Source organism: Thermobia domestica, chromosome 4 (assembly GCF_964235325.1).
Source record: "Thermobia domestica chromosome 4, izTheDome1.hap1.1, whole genome shotgun sequence".
Taxonomy (NCBI): domain Eukaryota; kingdom Metazoa; phylum Arthropoda; class Insecta; order Zygentoma; family Lepismatidae; genus Thermobia; species Thermobia domestica.
In genome coordinates, this window is record NC_137457.1 from 249,857,276 (window position 1) to 249,877,062 (window position 19,787).

A 19,787-nucleotide genomic window follows, 5' to 3' on the forward strand; every position below is an offset into this window, starting at 1 on the left:
GATTCATGCAACTTCTGGTTACAATAGAGGCAGGATTGACTGGTTTAAACCAGGTGCTGAAACAAACAAACAAACAAACAAAAAAAAAAAGGGATTAAACCGAAGATATTAAAAATGGAAAGCAAAAATGCCACAAATACTCTGAACTTCATAATGATCGTCCCACTTATCTCAAACCATCAACAAAATCTTTTCTCATATATGGCTGACAGATTATTTACTGTGCAGAGGTTGGATAAGGTTACTAGATTGGCACTCAGTTCAATAGACACAACTTTACACCAACAATTATGCGCAATTTTACGATCCAGCGTTCGACAACAGAGTATGCAGTGGAGGCACCATGATTCTCCGCCCTCCAAGAAATTCAATACAATGCCATCAGCTGGCAAGTTTATGGACACGATTTTTTGGGCTATTAAGGGCGTATTGTTCATTGGCTATCTCCAGGGCCAAAAGACAATTACAGGTGTCTATTATTCACAATTTATTCCGAAAGTTAGCGAGGTAAATCAAGGAGAAACGTAGAGGGATGCTACACAGGAAAGTGCTGCTACTGGAGGACAATGCTCCTGCTCATAGAAGTCACCTTATCGCCGCCGCTATTCCTGATAAAATACTTGAAATACTTCAGCATCCTCCCTACTCTCCAGATCTGGCCCCAAGTGACTTTCACTTGTTTTCCTAGCTTAAGCAGCACTTGCGAGGCACAAAGTTTGCCAATGACGAGCATGGTACGAAGACTGTCGAAGAATGGCTTCTAGCACAGCCATCAAGTTTTTTTCTTTTTTTTTTTTAAAGCTGCTCTAGAACTTAGATGGAAGAAGTGCATTATAGTGAGGGGGGACTATGTGGAAAAATGACAGCTCTTCTATGTCAGGGACAATAATTGTTGAACATTCCTCGTATATGGATTCCCATAGTTATCCAAAGCATGGGTTTAGAGGTGTAATAATGACAAATCATTGAATACCAACTGTATCTCTCAAGTTCCTCCAAATTCAAATATAACAATCACAAGATGGCAATACACATTTATTGCAATATAACTGATGAAATCACGACTCCCAAAAGTAGTTTCCTTTACAACATCTTCAAGAGTATCTGGATAACCCGCAATTGCTGTTATAGATCGTGCATGTGGGAAATAGCTCCTAATATCACCAGTGAAGTAGCATTGTTATCGAAACTGCAAACGTGAAGTCGACAAATGCAATTACAGTATGTAAGTGCTCTCTCACTCTTTTTTGTTTCATACGTAGATTGAACTAATGCATAGATAATCGTGTAGCTTGGCGCTTCTATCTTGTAATTATGGAAATCAAGAGCTGGCATGAACAACACTTTCTTCGTGATACAGAACACAATTATGCAAATATATTCATTTAACTTCCATTTTCTGATCCCCCTAATTAACATTTGCTTTCCATATATTTTGTTCTCTTTTTTCTGCGCACAAATAGCAATGGATTAACTACAATATTATCCATGTAATAATTAGCAAGAAAGATCGATCGTCATTTTACTTACTTGTGATGTAAGCTGTTTCGCCAGCTGCCGGAAGTCTTCGGACGCTGTATTTCTCAATGCCGGAAGAAATTTTTCATTGGTCACTGTAAATTCTCCTGCCACCACATTCACTCCTGTAATACAAAAGAAGAAAGATTTTTTTTAAAAAAATAAAAAATAAAGGCACTTAAAATTACAAAGACCAGGAGAAAGGCTTCGTGTTTGCAATATATCAATCACTTGCAGGATGAAAAGGGGATGTGATATGGTATTTATCCACAGAACAATTTTGGGTCGATATTTCTTCTGGATCTGCGAAAGTTACGCTTTTCTGTTATAGAATTTCCTTAACCTACGAAACTCGTAGTCGCTGAGTAGCAAGATTTTTTTTCTTTTTACGAGAGGCCACTGCAAAGGGCCCATTCAAATTTAAATTTTGTGGAAAAATGAAAAATAACTATGCTATTTGTATAAAGTGGCCGTGGTTCAGTTGGTACATCCTCCTGGCGTTAGGGAAGCCCTAGGTTCGAAACGTGCTCATCATTCTGATTGAAGTTTTCCCAGTCAAGTGGCGGAGCTCCATTACATATAGTTAGTATTTTCTTTCTTGAAATAAAATATGAAACTACCATTGCCTTTATTTCATTTTTAAAAAGTTTTAAAAAAACTTTTCAACGGAAAAAAATAAATTATATAAGAATCACAATTTGTATAGTTTTATGACGAACATCGCACTCCATACCTACTACAGCATTTTTTTTTCTAGTGTAACCAGTTAGGAATTATCCGTAGTTGCTAATGCATTAAAAATATCATAGTAGTCAATTCTAGAATACACAAAATATTTGTCGACTTGTATAACGTTTTTCAATATTTTATTTAGTAACCAGGCCAGAAGGGGTGAAGCACTGGAGGGGCCAAGAATTAGAGTAGGGGCCTATAGCTGCCCCATTATTCTAAATTCTAGTTTTCGACAGAAACGAACTTCAGATACAGTTGCCAAGATTCATTTATCACTGGATGTATTGAGGATGAAAGTTAGAAAGGAACTGTGAAAGAAAATCATATGTTTAAAGATACCATTTTAGTATTCGTGTAATGAGACTGACATAAACCTTAGAAAAACTATTTAATCCGAGCGGCCGGCCACAGAGTTCGAACTCCAGGTAAGGGTGATCAGGAGGCAACTACAGAAGAGGAGGAGCCAATAAAACATTTGGCTACTTTCCGATCTGTAGATAGTAAATATAAAACGTGAAAGATAAATAAAAGCAAGCATGGTTACAAAACATGGTCGTTTACTTTAAGGGAAGAATGCAGATTGAAAATATTTGAAAATAAAGTCCTGAGGTGAATATTCGAACCTAACCTCCTGACGCCCACAGTATAAAGTATGATTTCCTTTGTTTTTTCCCAGTGTTTGTGGCATACTGAGAAAAAAAAAAGATTCGCTCGGATTCGTCAATATGCATGCGTATAATGGTACGTAGAGCATTCTTTTCTACATTGGGCATTTGTGATATGAAATGCATTAGTAATTTTGAAGAAAAAAAAATGAAATGAAATCTTTAAGTTTTACGTCCCACGGTTATGCCGGTTAGGCTAAAGGAGACGGTGATGATGAGAGATGAGTGAAAATGGTGGAATGAAGAAAGTGGGAGGAAACGGGAGAACCCCGAGAAAACCCACGAGCACGGTGTTTGTCCACCACAAAGTTCACTTGGCGGAGGCTGGGATCGAACCCGGGACCCCAAGCACAAGAGGTGAACGCTCTACCACTGAGCCACCGCGCCCCCAGTAATTTTGCAGACTTTTATAATATTTAGATATACATATTTTTCATATATTTTGTGTGCATTTGTGTTGGCCTTTACAATTTTGCTACAAATAGTGTTGTTAAACTTGTTTGCATTAGTAAAATAAATATTACTATATTGGTTTCAACAACGAAAAACTACACTAAAATATTAACTTTCTACAATTAATGAAACTCGCAGAAATTACAATTTGGATTATGTTCAGAAATAACATTCTACAGTGCTTTCTACACCTTAACATCGCTACGATTTTGCGTGAAACGATAAGAAACAATTTCGACCAGTTTACAGGCTCAGAAAGAGCATGCATTTTAAAAGTGTTTGGGATATTGTTGTTGAAGAAACTGTATTCACAAGACGTAGTAGAAAGTATAGCACAAGAAAAACAAGGGCGACAGGAGAAGAATAAGTGTTGTTTATGGACGTTATTAAAGCTAATAACTCGTACGGTAAGTTGCATGGAGTCCTTTGAATTTACGGCCAGTTATGCTATGCTAACTTTGCCTTCACTTTTCTTAAAAAGATTTTTTCAAGAGAGATTTGCCGTCTTATACGCAAAAGGAAATTTGGTAATATTTACTCTATTCGGAATAATAGAGGAATTTAGGTAGAATAATTTAAATGTGCATAGATTTTTTTTAAAAGTAAACACCTGAGGAATATTTTAAAGTAACATATATGAACAAATAGATACCTGGAGATATTACTCAACATAGAACTCTCAACATGTATATATCAGCAAATGTATTGGAACTAATTAGACTGAAAGGTGAGATAGGTTGCTTACATGAAAATTATAGTTCGAAAACTCTTGGGAAAAATATTTAAGGATAGACTGGCCATTTCCAACCGAGATATGCATGAAGTAGGCGCTCTTTTATAATCAGAAAAGCAAGCGAGAGAAATACATTGAGAAAAGGAGGGGGAGGGATATGGTAGAAGAATGAAACAAGCACATGTTTGCAACTATCCATAGTAATCGATTCACAAGTAGTATACGCCTGCGATAGTAACCGATCATAGTAATCGATTCAAAAACCATCGACTACGCTACCGATGCTGTTCTTGTTTCCCTATCCCCACTATCCAGCACCAGTTTACCTGCCTGCTCCTTCTTCTTTTGTGTAGTTTAGTGAAAAAGGAGAGCATTTATCTGTGACGTTATAGAGCATCCAGTGAGAAATGACTTCGAAGTGGCAGGGTCGGATTAAGGGAAGATTACGGGGCCTGTAGACCCAGTCGCTCTGACCAAAATTTAAACTGGCTGTCTAAAAAGGATCATACACGATACAATCATCTTTAGATAAAATTATGACCAAAAGTATGAAACAAATGTTTTCGTTTCTTATATCCACCGTCTTAATAAATTCGCATAAATCAGTTTTGAAAAAGAAGATCGAATATAGTGAATGAGAATCGTGACTCATATCTTCTCGTTGAATAGAAGTATTCTGAAGTCTCGTGTAATTATAAAATATCCAGTCCCAATCCGGACGAAAAGTTGTACAGACGCACAGAGTAACTTTATGTGTTTTATTAATGCATTTCGAAAGTTCTATTAGGTATATCATGTAATGCATGGCATAGTTGATGTCATAGACTACGTGCATTCCTTTAATCTTCCTACTATACTTTCACAAAAATGTATTAGGTGAAGTCAGTAGGGGACATTTTTTTCTATCCCCGGGCCTTCAGACGGGTTAATCCATCCCTGGGAAGTTGTAGATCACGAAGGTGAAACGGTGATATAAAGGAAGATATCGAAAGGAGGTTAATAAGAATCGTGATTGGATTAATTGTCAAATGTTATTATCCATTAAGACATTTCTTTCCATGGTGATGAACTGTGGTGCTCTCAAGCTATGAAGTAGGGGGTCACGGTACGCTGGCTCAATAATACAGTGCTCATCTCTGACGCGACTGGTTCCCAGTTCGATCCCAGGCCATGTGTGTTTGTAGTGGATAACATAGTTTCCGTGGGCTTTCTCGAGGTTCTCCTGTTTCCTCCATTACTATTATTGCAACCAACTATTTCATAATCACTTGCTTTCATTAGTCAAGCGTCTCTTTTTATCCTGAAAGCACAACCGTGCAACGAAAAACTACAAATTTCATTTCGCGTTAAGCCATGAAGTGAATAAGTGGTAAGATACCCATTACTAAATATTTCGGAACGACTAAAACCAAAATAATGACAAATTACTTCCATATAGTCTAGTATTACCTCTTAAAATTTATGTTCTAGAAAGCATTCTTAAAGGTAGACCTACTAATATCGCGTGTCTGAATTCTGAGTATCTTGTTTGGAGGCGTGAGGATATCTCTTTAAAAAATTCGTTTTCCCTTTTACATTATTTCCGTTGTATATTGCTGAATTCAACGCCGTCTTTACGTGTTTTTAGTCTCCATTCACGGTTTCTCGTTGCATATGTTTGCCCCACCAATAACAACAACAACAACAAAATAATGCATAAAACATGGAAGTAGGTATATATTCCTTATGCATAGATGCATTCGTATATATATTTGGGAGATAACATTCCTACTTCCTGTTCGTGTAAGAACAAAATGAGAATGCGTAGGAAGAAAGTGGTGAAAGGCAACACCTGCGACAATACAGGTTGATTGTACACTTGGGCTGCTGCTTTTTTCTCCTTCCTTCAAGTTTTTTTTTGTATTTCGATAAGATGCATGCAAGGCGTGATATCTACGTATCGTTTGCGGAGTCATTTTTTCCTCTTTCTTCGCAAATTGATACAAGCGGACGAAACTAGGTTTGTGCTGCTTGCCTGAACGTGCAAATGTGCATGAATAAAATATGTACGCATGGTGAAGCAGAAATTTTTCTAACAAGGCTGAAATATCCGGGAGGATTTATCTTGTACTATGGCCAGCTATGAGTGTATTATCCGATTCAAGGAAACAGTATCCAAAACTATTCACGAAGATCATTGCATACTACAGCCAGAAACAAAAGTATTACCCGATCCGAATTATCTTGAAATATTCCAAAGAAGGCTAAGCTATTGGAGAAGATTATTTAAGGATACGGTACAGTCAGCAATAAAAGTATTACTCATTCTTCTTCGTGACAATTGACTAACACACTTGCTTTCTTAGCAAGTTCAGCCCGTGGAAGGAGTACTAGCGTCGCAACAAATGGAAAATCTTCACAGTCGTTTCAGCGTAATGTGGACGTGCATTATCGTGTAACATGCGAACAAGTCTGTTGACCATTGCTGCATGCTTGTGAACAAGTTTGCGGTACATTTGTAACAATTGCTATCTATGTTCATTGTTATTTAATTTTAATTTCACTTAAATTCATATACATCTTATTAGAAGTAAATATCATTTGAAATTTTGTGTGTGTGTATTTAAAAAAAAAAAAAAAAGACAATGCAAATAGGATCACAATTTTCTTTAGTTTTCCTCCTAGTTCAAGCAAAAGGTGCCTTACTTTTTTTTTTTTACCTGAGCAACAGCTTCAATAGAAAGGGTTAACAATACTGTCCGCCGTTGTCTCTCATCCGACCACATACACGCACACAGAGAACCGCCGACCCAGTGAAGAAAGGGACAAGGAACTCGAGAAACTTTTAGCATCATCTTGTGAAACAGCAAGGAAACGGCAAATCTACCCAAATTGAATGGAATCGGAATGGAAGATAATTCCTGTAAATTTGCGAAGAGCACATTTCAGACGGTTCGTCTCCAAACCAAGATGAGAGAAACTTTTTACACATCTCTGAGACTTTAACAGTCACACACAGGAAAGAACGTCGCCGACTCTAAACTCCAGAAAATTTTAAAAGCAAATTGTGACATGAAAAAAAAGCACGTTTTTCGGAAAATAGAAGCTCCAGCACCGTTAAGGGGTGTATATCTTAATTAAAATCCAAAACACAAGCAAAATCCACTGGACGAATCAGAAAGAAGAAAATTTCAGAAAATAGGTTACAGGCGGATCCAAATCATCAGGAAAATTGGTTAAAAACCTCAAGACAGTCTGAACTCATCAATGGTGTAGAACACAACATTTCGACTTACACTTAATACAACACCACATAGAATTAGTATATACACACACTTAAGTTGATCATAACAATGATGGCAGGCTATTTAACACATAGCCGCAGTGTCCAAATTCCACAACACGTACTGACCTAGACGCTACTTACGCATCACTCTTTAGCAAGGCACAAACTTGTAACAAGAATCAAGTTATTTATATATTTTTTGTACATTACATATTACAATTTGGAGTTAAGGAAAACAAAAGTTATTTGACTCTCTCGTTACATCCTATCGGGACTCAGTGATCACAATAGTGCAACAGTAACAACATTGTGGCCCAAGCACGAAACTTAGATTCACAGACACTATTTAGAAACTTTTTCTGAAACACTCACACACCCGCGATAACAAAAATGGTGTTAGTGAAGTGCAGTGACAAGGAGTGCTATAATTCGCATACTCATAGCGAGGAAAGAAAGTGCCAAGTGGATCCCGACAGTGAGGAAGGAAGGTCTAGGTTTCGTCGCCTCATACAGATAGAGATGAAGGCCCAGCAATTCTCCTTAGCTGCAATTCAGTGTCGTCAAAGTGTCGTCAAAGGGTCACCAACCCAGGAACCGCGAAGACCTCTGTGTGTGTGGTGAGAACAGCACTGGCAGCGAAAGGTAGGACCAATCTATTTTATTTTCAGGTGTTCAAAGACAAATTTTCATTCTTAAATAGGAATGCAAGACGTTGCTACGTAAACACTAGTGCCAGAATAACTGATATTTGGAAAGACGTTAACTTCGCTTTCATCATTTCAAAATTAGTATTATATTTCGGACATTGGACGTAAATAAGCAAAAACGTCCAGTGCTTATAAATCCGAAACGGCTGAGAATAAAAAGATGAACAAAAACTGAGATAGGAAAATGTCATAGGGCGCATCACATGGTGTTGTTGTGGTGACCCACAGGGCCCTCCTTCAAGGGGACCCAAGGGCCAACTTCAAATTTTCAAATAGGAACATGTATTGAATCATACCTCATTCAATAGTACTTGAAAAACGAAACAACTTATGAAGGAAACAATTTTCGATTTGGGCCACCGTTTTTAAATGGCCGCAAAAAGTGGGTCCTATATCAGATGAAACGTCCAGTGCTTATAAATCCGAAATGGCTGAGAATAAAAAGATGAAACAAAAACTGAGATAGGAAAATGTCATAGGGTGCATCACATGGTGTTGTCGTGGTGACCCACAAGGCCCTCCTTCAAGGGGGCCCAGGGGCTAACTTCAAATTTTCAAATGGGAACATGTATTGAATCATACCTCATTCAATAGTCCTTAAAACACGAAACAACTTTTGTAGGAAACAATTTTCGATTTGGGGCACCGTTTTCAAAATGGCCGCAAAAAGTCCTGGATCAGTTTGAAGTTGACACCTGAGCCCCCTTCACGGAGTTTCCTGAGGGTCACCACAACAACACCACTTGATATGCTTTATCATCGTTTCTATCTCAGTTTTTGTTTCATCTCTCTATTCTTAGCCGTTTCTGATTTAGGCCTATAAGCACTGGACGTTTTATCTGATACAGGACATTTTTTGCGGCCATTTTGAAAACGGTGGCCCAGATCGAAAATTGTTTCCTACAAAAGTTGTTTCGTTTTTCAAGTACTATTGAATGAGGTATGATTCAATGCATGTTCCCATTTGAAAATTTGAAGTTGGCCCCTGGGCCCCCTTGAAGGAGGGCCCTGTGGGTCACCACGACAACACCATGTGATGTGCCCTATAACATTTTCCTATCTCAGTTTTTGTTTCATCTTTTTATTCTCAGCCATTTCGGATTTATAAGCACTGGACGTTTTATCTGAAACACCCTATATATATATATATATATATATATATATATATATATATATATATATATATATATATATATATATATATATATATATATATATATATATATATATATATATATATATATATATATACAGGGTGACCGCGTGACTATGTTACAAAATGTAAGGGATGATTCCTGACACGGAAACAAGAAAAAAAGTTCAAATAAACTTTTGTCCAACGTACATAATTTCGGAGTTACAAGGTGCCGAAAGCGTGGGAAAGTGACATTGAAAGCTCTGTAGCGCGACTATGGTGAATGATAGAGCTAATGCGGCATGGTCACGTCAAAGACACCGAAGCTGCTGTATTCAAAAATGCTTAGGTCGAAATCGTGCAATTCGTGCACAAGGGATTCCCCAAAGGAGCGTAGGGATTCCCGGATAATCTGTTAAGAAAGATGGGTCGAAAAGGATACGGATGAATAGCTGTCCCAACTGCTAGCAATAATGCGTCTGTACTAAGTCGATATCTCGCACAAGCACAAAATGGCGAACAGTTTTATACGTGCCATGTGTGGTTGCATAACGCGCACTAAATAAGAGTGGGAAACATGAAAGGAAAATGTGAATAATTTGGTACAAATAGTAAATACATGATATTACGCTGTCCTATCATTGAACAGACGCTTTTAATAAAAGGTAATAGTCATGAAACATACTAAAATGTTGTAAAAGGATCACACTATTAAAGTCTTTCTTCCATGTATTGTTGTCATTGAAAACAAATAAACAAAACTGAGTGAAACAACCATAATGCAAAAGAGGTTGTGTCCTAAAAACAAAAGTCACAAGAATGGGAATAATGTCTTCAATCAACATTTTACAGCAGGATTGAATGCAGCCAAGAACGTCATCAATTACCTGTAAACGAGACAAATCTCCCAATTATCCTACAATAGGTGAAGGACATGGCGTTTCTCTACTTCAACACAGGTGTTACAGCGCCGCAGTAAGTTCTGACGCATCCGCAATAACAACCCGGGATCTGTTCCTATAGTATCACAGGCAGCGAGTATTCGTGCTAATAGTTCTTTTGCGTAGCCTATAGGCGTTCCATAGACAAGTGTTTTGACATGACCACAAGAAAAAATTAAGTGGAGTCAAATCTGGGGAACGTGCAGGTCAATTACAAGGACCGCCTCTTCCAAACCATCTGTCACGAAACGTTTGATTCAAATACTCTCGAGCACTAGCTGAAAAGTGGGCTGGGGCGCCATCATGTTGAAACCACATTTGTTGACGAACACCGAGAGGGATACCCTCTAATAACTCTGGAAGTATGTCTCGCAGGAATCTCGTATACACTGGTGCAGTTAATCGTGGTGGTAGTAAATATGGACCTATTATCTGATCACTGATAATACCCGCCCACATATGTATGGCGAATTGGTCTTGGTGGCCCCTTTCCACAATTGCATAAGGATTTTCATCTGCCCATACCTGACTATTGTGACTATTAAATATCCCGACTTTTGTAAATCAAGCTTCGTCGGTGAAAAGCACGTACGAAGCAAACTGCGGATCAATTACAGAGCGTTGGAGAAACCACTCACAAAACCGAACGCGAGGTTGAAAGTCAGTTGGACGTAAGGCCTGAACCCGCTGCGGATGATAGGTGTGTAACTGTTGCTCGTGTACTACTTTCCAAACAATATCTTGTGCTACTCCCATTTCACGTGCTACTTTCCGGGTACTTACTGTTGGGTCTTGGGCGAAACGATCAAGCACTTGTTCTTCAAAGTCCGGAGTCCTTATGGTTCTTCGTCTTCCTTGGTCGCAGTATTGAGGTTGTAGATTCCCCGTGTCTCGTAAGCGTTGAAAAAGTCTGGCAAACATAGTATGGGCTGGATGTCTTCTTTCTGGATACTTCAGTCGATATAACCTATCAGCTTCTCAACTGTTGCCATTTGCTTGACAGTATACAAATGTCATTTCCGCAAGTTCTGCTATCGAATACTCCATTTCATCTCACATTCGAACAAGCAAAGCACAAACTGCACTAAGGAACTCGTACGCTACGAACAAACCACACGAAGAATGACCTTCCACCTTCCACAACGCCTTCTAGTAGGGTTGTCTTATACTTTCCTTACCTTCGATTGTTTTCTACGACAGAAGGAAGAACAAATGCTTGTGATCGAACTTGCAAACTGTGGCGTACTTCAGGCGATAACACCGTCTGTGAAAATAAAATATCTTCTAAACGATAACAATATGACGACATGTTATGCATTCTAGACAAAATCTCGGAATCAGTCCTGCAAACCAGCGGAAGTGTCGACTAAAACGTCCTGATAAATTGTTTTTCCTTGTTCTTTTTCAATGTTCGGGTAACGCACATTACGGCTAATGATAAGAAACGGATATTTTACTGTTGTCCTCTGGCAGTGGTCAAATTAACATGGGATGGCGGAAAAATCCCCCTCTCGTAAAAAAGTATCCTCGGTTCGTATCATCAAATAAAATAAGATTTGTGCCTGGAAGAAAGCACCTATATCCCCCGGTTTCCCCCTTAGTTTTACTTGCTTTCAATGACAAAACTACATGGAAAAAAGACTTTAATAGTATGACCTTTTTACAACATTTTAGTACGTTTCATGACTATTACCTTTTATTAAAAGCGTCTGTTCAATGATAGGACAGCGTAATATCATGTATTTACTATTTGTACCAAATTATTCACATTTTCCTTTCATGTTTCCCACTCTTATTTAGTGCGCGTTATGCAACCACACATGGCACGTATAAAACTGTTCGCCATTTTGTGCTTGTGCGAGATATCGACTTAGTACAGACGCATTATTGCTAGCAGTTGGGACAGCTATTCATCCGTATCCTTTTCGACCCATCTTTCTTAACAGATTATCCGGGAATCCCTACGCTCCTTTGGGGAATCCCTTGTGCACGAATTGCACGATTTCGACCTAAGCATTTTTGAATACAGCAGCTTCGGTGTCTTTGACGTGACCATGCCGCATTAGCTCTATCATTCACCATAGTCGCGCTATAGAGCTTTCAATGTCATTTTCCCACGCTTTCGGCACCTTGTAACTCCGAAATTATGTACGTTGGACAAAAGTTTATTTGAACTTTTTTTCTTGTTTCCGTGTCAGGAATCATCCCTTACATTTTGTAACATAGTCACGCGGTCACCCTGTATATATATATATATATATATATATATATATATATATATATATATATATATATATATATATATATATATATATTAGCTCTCGAGAAACTATAGCGATTCTGAACAATCTTGAAAACTTTTATTTTTTTTTTCTGTTGACTTAAAGAAATCTTTAAGTAAACTGCTTCTACAAGATGTGGCTTAAAACTTGTTCTTGGAAAGAAACGAACCAGATGTAACTGCTAAAAACTCCAGATACTCTTTATAATGTTAAGTATGTAATGTTAGTTAAGAAAGTAACGCCAGCGATCAAGCTATGATTTTATTTCTTTTTATGTCGAATTATTTAAAAATGTCCAAAGCATACTATGGCCAAGCATTACTTGTATGTATAATACGTAAAGTCATGCAGTGAATATTTTTGTTGGTATGAAATAATGTTAATATTAACATTTAATAACATTTTCTAGTAGATATTTGTGAAATGAAAATTAACTTCAATTAGTATTCTTATGAGAGTTGAAAGAATGTGGAATTGAGAGATCAAATAGAGAAGCATTGTTTAGAAAAATGAAATACATAAGTCTTGTAGATAGTCATGTTAGAGATACGCTACCCGTTGGCTAGGCATGGTATTCTAGAAAATGAATAATTATTTACATATCATGAAAACGTTAGGCTAAGCAAAGCCGCAATCAACTAATTATCTTGATCCTCCTAAGCAATAGGGAGATCAAGATCTATGCGCATAGACAACGATTAACGACCAGGTCAGAAAAAAAGTTGCAACATAATAATAAATAAACTGCACAAAACAACTAAATTTACCCAAAGCCTTTTGAACAGACGTCTTTGCATTATATCTATATATAATATTTAGATCTATATATAATATTCATGTAGTAGTTATGTTGTGTATGCATTCAATATCTCATTCATATGTATGTATGTTAGTATATTTCTGTGTGTGCTAAAATATGTATTATGTGTGCTAAAATGACAATGCAATTCGTACTGATATATAATCTATGTTTATTGCTAATACCGAAATATGCAAATATGCATCAGCTAGGCCCCAAGGTTTAGTCGTAGTTGTATAAAAAAAAAAAAATCAAAACTCAGCTATCACTCAATTCTTCTTACTAGGCAGCCCCACGTTTCTTTCAAAATTGCTTATCAATTTTCTTTAAAAGTCATGACTTCTCTATTTCCTTATGTCACTCTTTCTACTAATTTACTTGATTTACTTAGTCTAAGTTTTGGTATTCAAAGGCAGATTCCAGAGAAGTTCTACACATTCGTTTCAATTTCATAAATCTTGAAATGATGTATCAACTGATCAACAGCAATTATCTGTTAATCTTTATAAATATGTCAATCGATATTGGTCAATGTAAGGTTAATAAGTTAATTATATCTGAATCCTTAATTTCAAGAACTCAGTGTGTAATAATAAATCAAAATGAATGTAGTTAAAACTTGTTACGAAGAACTATGTCATTGTCTGGTTCAAGTATGTCAAAGCATTCAGAAACTAATTCAAGTCAAAGGTCAAGAAGGAGAAAAATTGTAATACGTTTGACTAGATTACATTTTGGTGCTAAGGCCTTATGCCTTATCCTCTCTTTTTTATTTTATTTATGATTATATTTTCAAAATTCATTGTTATTCTTTCGTTATACTTGATTTTTTTTAGCATTTATTTTTAATCATTCAAGTTTTTATTCACTGTTAACCTAAATTTGTAAACTTTTATTTTGCAAGCCACTTATTGCATCCCTCACCTCAATAATAATAATAATAATAATAATAATAATAATAATAATAATAATAATAATAATAATAATAATAATAATAATAATAATAATAATAATAATACCGTTTCTATGAGGGTTTGTTAGGTCAAAATGTTAGGAAATGCAGAAAGTTTCCAGTGTAATCTATCACGGACGGAATTAAACTGATTTTCAGGACGTTCAGTCAAAATTTGAGTCTACGATATCTGTCTACTTATTTCAAAATTTGTTTATTCTAATTTTCATGGAAAGTGAAAGTTAGTCTAATTCGTCTCTACGAGGGTCACTACGAAAGTTTTGAGATGTGAAATAACTAACATACTTAAAATCGATTCAACACTTACATTTTCTCGAAGTATTCACCATTACACTGTGACTGTACACACTTTTGCATCCTCGAAAACCACTTTTAGAAGCAGTGTTGCCAGTCTTTTTCTTCAAGTGTTGAAAGTTCATTCTCGTAAGCCACTACAGCTTCTTCAGGGCTGCAAAATCTCTTCCCACGCATGCGATCTTTGATCCTGGGGAACAGAAAAAAATCACACGGGGCCAGGTCAGGGCTATACGGTGGATGAGTCATAAGTTTGACCTCCGTAGATTCTAAAAACTGAGTTGTGATGTTGGCCGTGTGTGCGGACGCGTTGTCATGATGAAGCAGGATCCCACGCAATCTAGTTCTTGGACGCCGTTCCCGAAGCTTCTGGAACACTTTTGTTAGACAAACGCTAGTGTACCACTGAGCAGTAACAGTCCTTTGTTCTTCAAGTGGAACAGTTGCAACATCTGAATCCCCAGATTTGAAGAAGAAAGTTGCGACCATCTTAATCCCCACACTTCGCGATTGCTTTACTTTTGTGGGTGGATTTTCGTCTGGAAAGATCCAAACTGTAGATTGGAGTTTATTTTCAGGGTCAAATTGATAGACCCAAGTCTCTCACTAGTAACAATGTCAGAGACGCGTCGAGAATTGCCTCCATCAAATCTTGCAAGCATTTCTTCACACCATTTAACACGCATGCGCTTCTGCTGTTCAGTCAAAGTGTGAGGCACCTAACGAGATGAAACCTTCCTGAGCCGAAGATGATCATGAAGAATTTTTGTTACTGCTGGCGATCCAATGTTCACTGTAGATTCAATGTCCTTGAAAGTTGTCCGAGGATTTTCTCGAATCATTTATTCCACAGCGGCAATGTTTTCATCTGACACAGCTGTTGACGGACGTCCAGCTCTGTCTTCATCTTTAAGCGATGTCCGGCCTCTTCTGAATTCACCAAATCATCGAAAAATTATAGCACGGGAAGGAGCAAGATCGCCAAATGCCCCCTGCAAACGGTCAAGGCTTTGTGTCTCGTTCAAACTACTTTTGAAATCGTAAAGGATCATTGCCCGAAAATGTTCCCTTTCGAGCTCCATTCTAGACAGCCGAATACTGCTCACATCAACAAACAAGTGAAGGCGATACGGCCACGTCGATAAGCGAGGCGAGTTAAAACTTGCTTCGGTTCTCGCTCTGGATACCACTACCGAATGCAATTGTTGGAATTCAAATACTGTGCCACAACAATGCGTATCTCAAAGCTTTCGTAGTGACCCTCGTATGCATCAAACATTAGAGCCTAATTCTTTTTCAGCATTGCAGCATGTGATAATATAAATACGCTACAAGAGTAAAACAAATAAATTTTCGCTTGCTCTCACGGTTTAGAGAGATCTTATTTTCCTAAACCCCTGGGATACCGCGGGAAGATAGGATTTCATGACCGTGAAATCAGTCATCATTTTCTTTATCATTAAACATTTAATTAACAGGGTCATGGGTTCGAAACCCAAGTAGTTCACTTTCCCTTTCAAGATCTCATTCTTCCGTGTAAAAACTATTTTTTTAAACACCCAGCGATTCATGTAGCTCACTCTTTTGTTTGGTTAATTAGTATAGAGGAATACATCCTCATTTTTGTTCTTTCATTTAATTTGCTTGTGTGACGTCATGCCCAGATCGGATACAGTGGCATATCAAGTCACACTATCTTAGTTTCGAGAACAGTGACTTCAACGGTGGTGCATATAAAATAAATTATGGAAGCCAGACACTAACCCAACACCCCCTCATTCATATCTTTAACCGTTATATACAAAATTTGGCGCTCAAAACAGGAACCTCCTATTTTTAACTTTTACACATTTCATGAAGTTTATCATGAAACGATCAGTAATTTTCTCCCCTTGATGAAGAATGACTTGATAGATCATATTTACCATGCTTCAAGACACCAGTTCGATCTTTGCGGCTGAAGAAGTGAATTGGGAAACCTTCCTGAATATTGGGCACAAGCGATGAACTGTTCTGCCCGTCTAACACTGTTGAGAGATCCATTCCTTCCTTTCTTTTCCAAGTGAAAAATTGACGCAGGAAACCTCCCCGCTTATTCCGCACACCTTCAAATGGCGATCCTTGCAGGCACTAGCGTCTCTGGCATGTAAAATTTAAGGGGGAGGAGGCATCAAAGAAAGTTATTTAAATGGTACTACCTTCTTCGATTCCATTTGTTATCTTTCTGTTTACCTTCATGGACCCCGTGAGACATCAAGAACTCTGTTATCATCGTTTTACAGCCTGAATATTACTGGTATATTCCAAATAAATATAATTATCATTATTTATATGCTATTCTGTCGTTAGTAAATAAATTAAATTAGAATAAAATATTGATAATTTTGTATTTCAAAATATTGGAGGGACGCGTCCCTCCGTCAGAGACGCCTGTGCTTGCAGGCCAGTGTCAATTCATGTGTAATCCATGATTCCACCATTCTCACCTTACCAACTCTGCGGAGTCACCGAGCAACAGTGGTATCGTATATCGCTGGTATATCAGTGATATGATACACAACACCGAGCGACAGTGGCATGGTATCAGTGATATGATATACACCACCGAGTGACAGTGGCATGGTATATCACTGGAATATGAGTGATAAGGTATACACCACAGAGCGACAGTGGCATTGTATATCACTAGTATATTAGTAGTATAGTATACACCACCGAGCAACAGTGGCATGGCATACCACTGGTATATCAGTACCATGGTATACACCACCGAGCAATAGTGGTGTATATCTAACTCGCCCGCAGTTGACTGAAAATGTTATTTCCTGACATACCGAAATACTACTAACCGTAAATTAACTGATATCCCTAACAGTACAGTAACTTATATTCTAGTAATGATGACAATGAGAGTTAAGTATAAATTTAATTGTGCACGAGATCCTGTTTGAATTAAAGTGGGAGCCCATGTTCAGATGTAGATCCATGTCTCACATATACCCTAGACGTTGTGCTGAAAAAGGGATGCTACACTCTAAGCAAACCAAATAATTCAATTGCAAATTCGACTACAATTTTCGAGGTTTGAAGTACATTTTTATCACTAACTTTTTAACAATCTCTATTTAAGTGTATTTTATATTTTGTAAGTGTGAGTACCATTTTTAACAGTATTCTGCCACAAATTTAGAATTTTACTTGTAACATGACGCGCTTAGCACTTGTGGTATGTCCATAACAGAACACGTGACAGTCAATATACTTCTCACAACAACAACCCCAACTTATCGATGTGAAAACTGCAAATGCTTTATAAGTCCTAAAAATAAACTGAACCAGTCGGCGCTCTGCTGAGGAATAAAAGAGCATCTACTGAACTAAAGAAAGGAAATTGGTTCACAGCTGCTAATTCTCAGAACCCTGAACTGAAACAAAAATACATGCTGGATGAATCAGGAAGTGTCAGTTCTATATATGAACAGAGAATTTTATCATAAACTGACGAGTTATCGTACATTAACACAAGTAGAGATTAAATGTATCTTACGTTAAACTTTACTTGTTTCCGGAAGTGTTAAAAATAAAGAATTACCACGATTATTAAATTTTGCTTCAATAGTGGATATAGCTCAAGAGCAATATCTTGATATCTGAGACATACTGATAGACAGTAAAAAGGATCAGTAACATACTGATTGACTAGTGTTCGCAGGTTTCCTTAAGAAAATTTCCCTCGGCTGACACATTTACCCTTTCCTTATCAAATCTTCCCTAGTTTGTTAAGTGACCAATTTCTATGACAGAAGTCATGTGATAAGATTAATTTAGCTATATTAAAGGAAGTGTGAATAGTGTGAATTAAGGGGGCAGACTACTAAAAATGATACAAAAGCTAACCATTTTTCCTTTGTCCGTTTTTCGTAAGTGAGAAGAGATAATGAAATGTAACTCACCATAATAATAGATAATGTTATTGTACACCCGAAAATACGAATCCAAAGAATTTTCAGTGTTGCCATCCATAGAAATTACAGTGTGGCCAGATTATGATCCCTAGGTTAAGGCAGCGACTAGAAAAATGAACTGAACGGTAATTGATGACTTATGTTGTCTTGGTTCCTTGTTAACTACTTTTTAAATAATATTTGTATTTATTTTGTATTATTTATTACAAAATTTTCATTTTTTAATGTTTAGTTCTTGCCTCTCGAGATACGATTTTATAGCGTTTCAAGTTAACATTACTAGTTCTCCCCTGCCTACAGTCCATTCACCGAATAACACCATATACAATAAGAAACAGTGACTTCACAAATAACAGGTAAACTCATCAGGCGCGTAGTAACAGCATGAAGAACAAATGTTACAAACTGGAAGATTCGATCAAGTGATCCAATTAATACGACGGCAATTGTAGTTATTACGTACCGACACTAGTAAAAGAAAAACCGCTTTAGATACAACAACGTAGAGCTGTGTGTACTGTTGACGAACCGCTAATTCCAATTACATTGATTGTCAAAAAAGTGACCAATTCTGGTAAACTAAGCATGGTGCAGTGGTGCCTCAGTTGACTGGAATTATTGAGTACTATACAGGTTACAGAAGAACAGGATCGGAAAATAAACAATGAATCGTGACTCACAAAAGAAGTTGTAAAGTGCTAGACACGACGAAATACTGGGAAATATGGCACAGTTGACAACTAACTTGCAGTGCAAAATTAATCTTGGTAATTTAATCGGTTACAGCCAATGATTTTAAGACTATTTTAGTGCAAAATCAGGGATGAATATGACGACTTGTATTTATCCTTATTATATTTTAGTTTACATATAATCATTTTACTTTTAAAAAATTAAAACAATGATTTTCAAAACGCAAGAAAAGGAAATTTGTTTGGTGTTAAATGAAAAAAAAAATGTGCTAAGACTATAAAAGGATTGGGAAATCAAAGTGGTTTGCTATAATTAATTGTAATAAGCAGCACTCTAAGCACTTCGCTATAGTCCACTATAACTAAGCGTCACAATCTGTTTAAAATTTTAGCAGGCTTGCCAACACACGATATGATAATTAAGCATTAATGCTATATACGATAACGCCCTTGCGATAGATGAATATACGATAATTTTAGAACACTTTTTTTTTTTAATTTTTGAATGTGCAAATAAATTGTAGATATGCATTAAATAATTATAAAATACAAGCACTGAGGTTTTTAACAGTCATTCCCACTAAAATCAATAACGATTTGAGAATTTGCAAATGGCAACCCTGCAAAGGGTGG

General features: G+C 37.0%; 1 protein-coding gene across 5 annotated transcripts in view; it reads right to left on the reverse strand.

Annotated features, from left to right (window-relative positions):
- Positions 1-19,787, reverse strand: part of LOC145683971 (uncharacterized) — a 537,083-nt gene that overhangs the window by 62,694 nt on the left and 454,602 nt on the right. For all 5 annotated transcript variants that reach the window (XM_081755704.1, XM_081755703.1, XM_081755705.1 and 2 more), the window contains one exon: positions 1,531-1,643. In XM_081755704.1, coding sequence (XP_081611830.1) covers positions 1,531-1,643 — 113 coding nt within the window. The remainder of the gene's footprint in view (positions 1-1,530; positions 1,644-19,787) is intronic.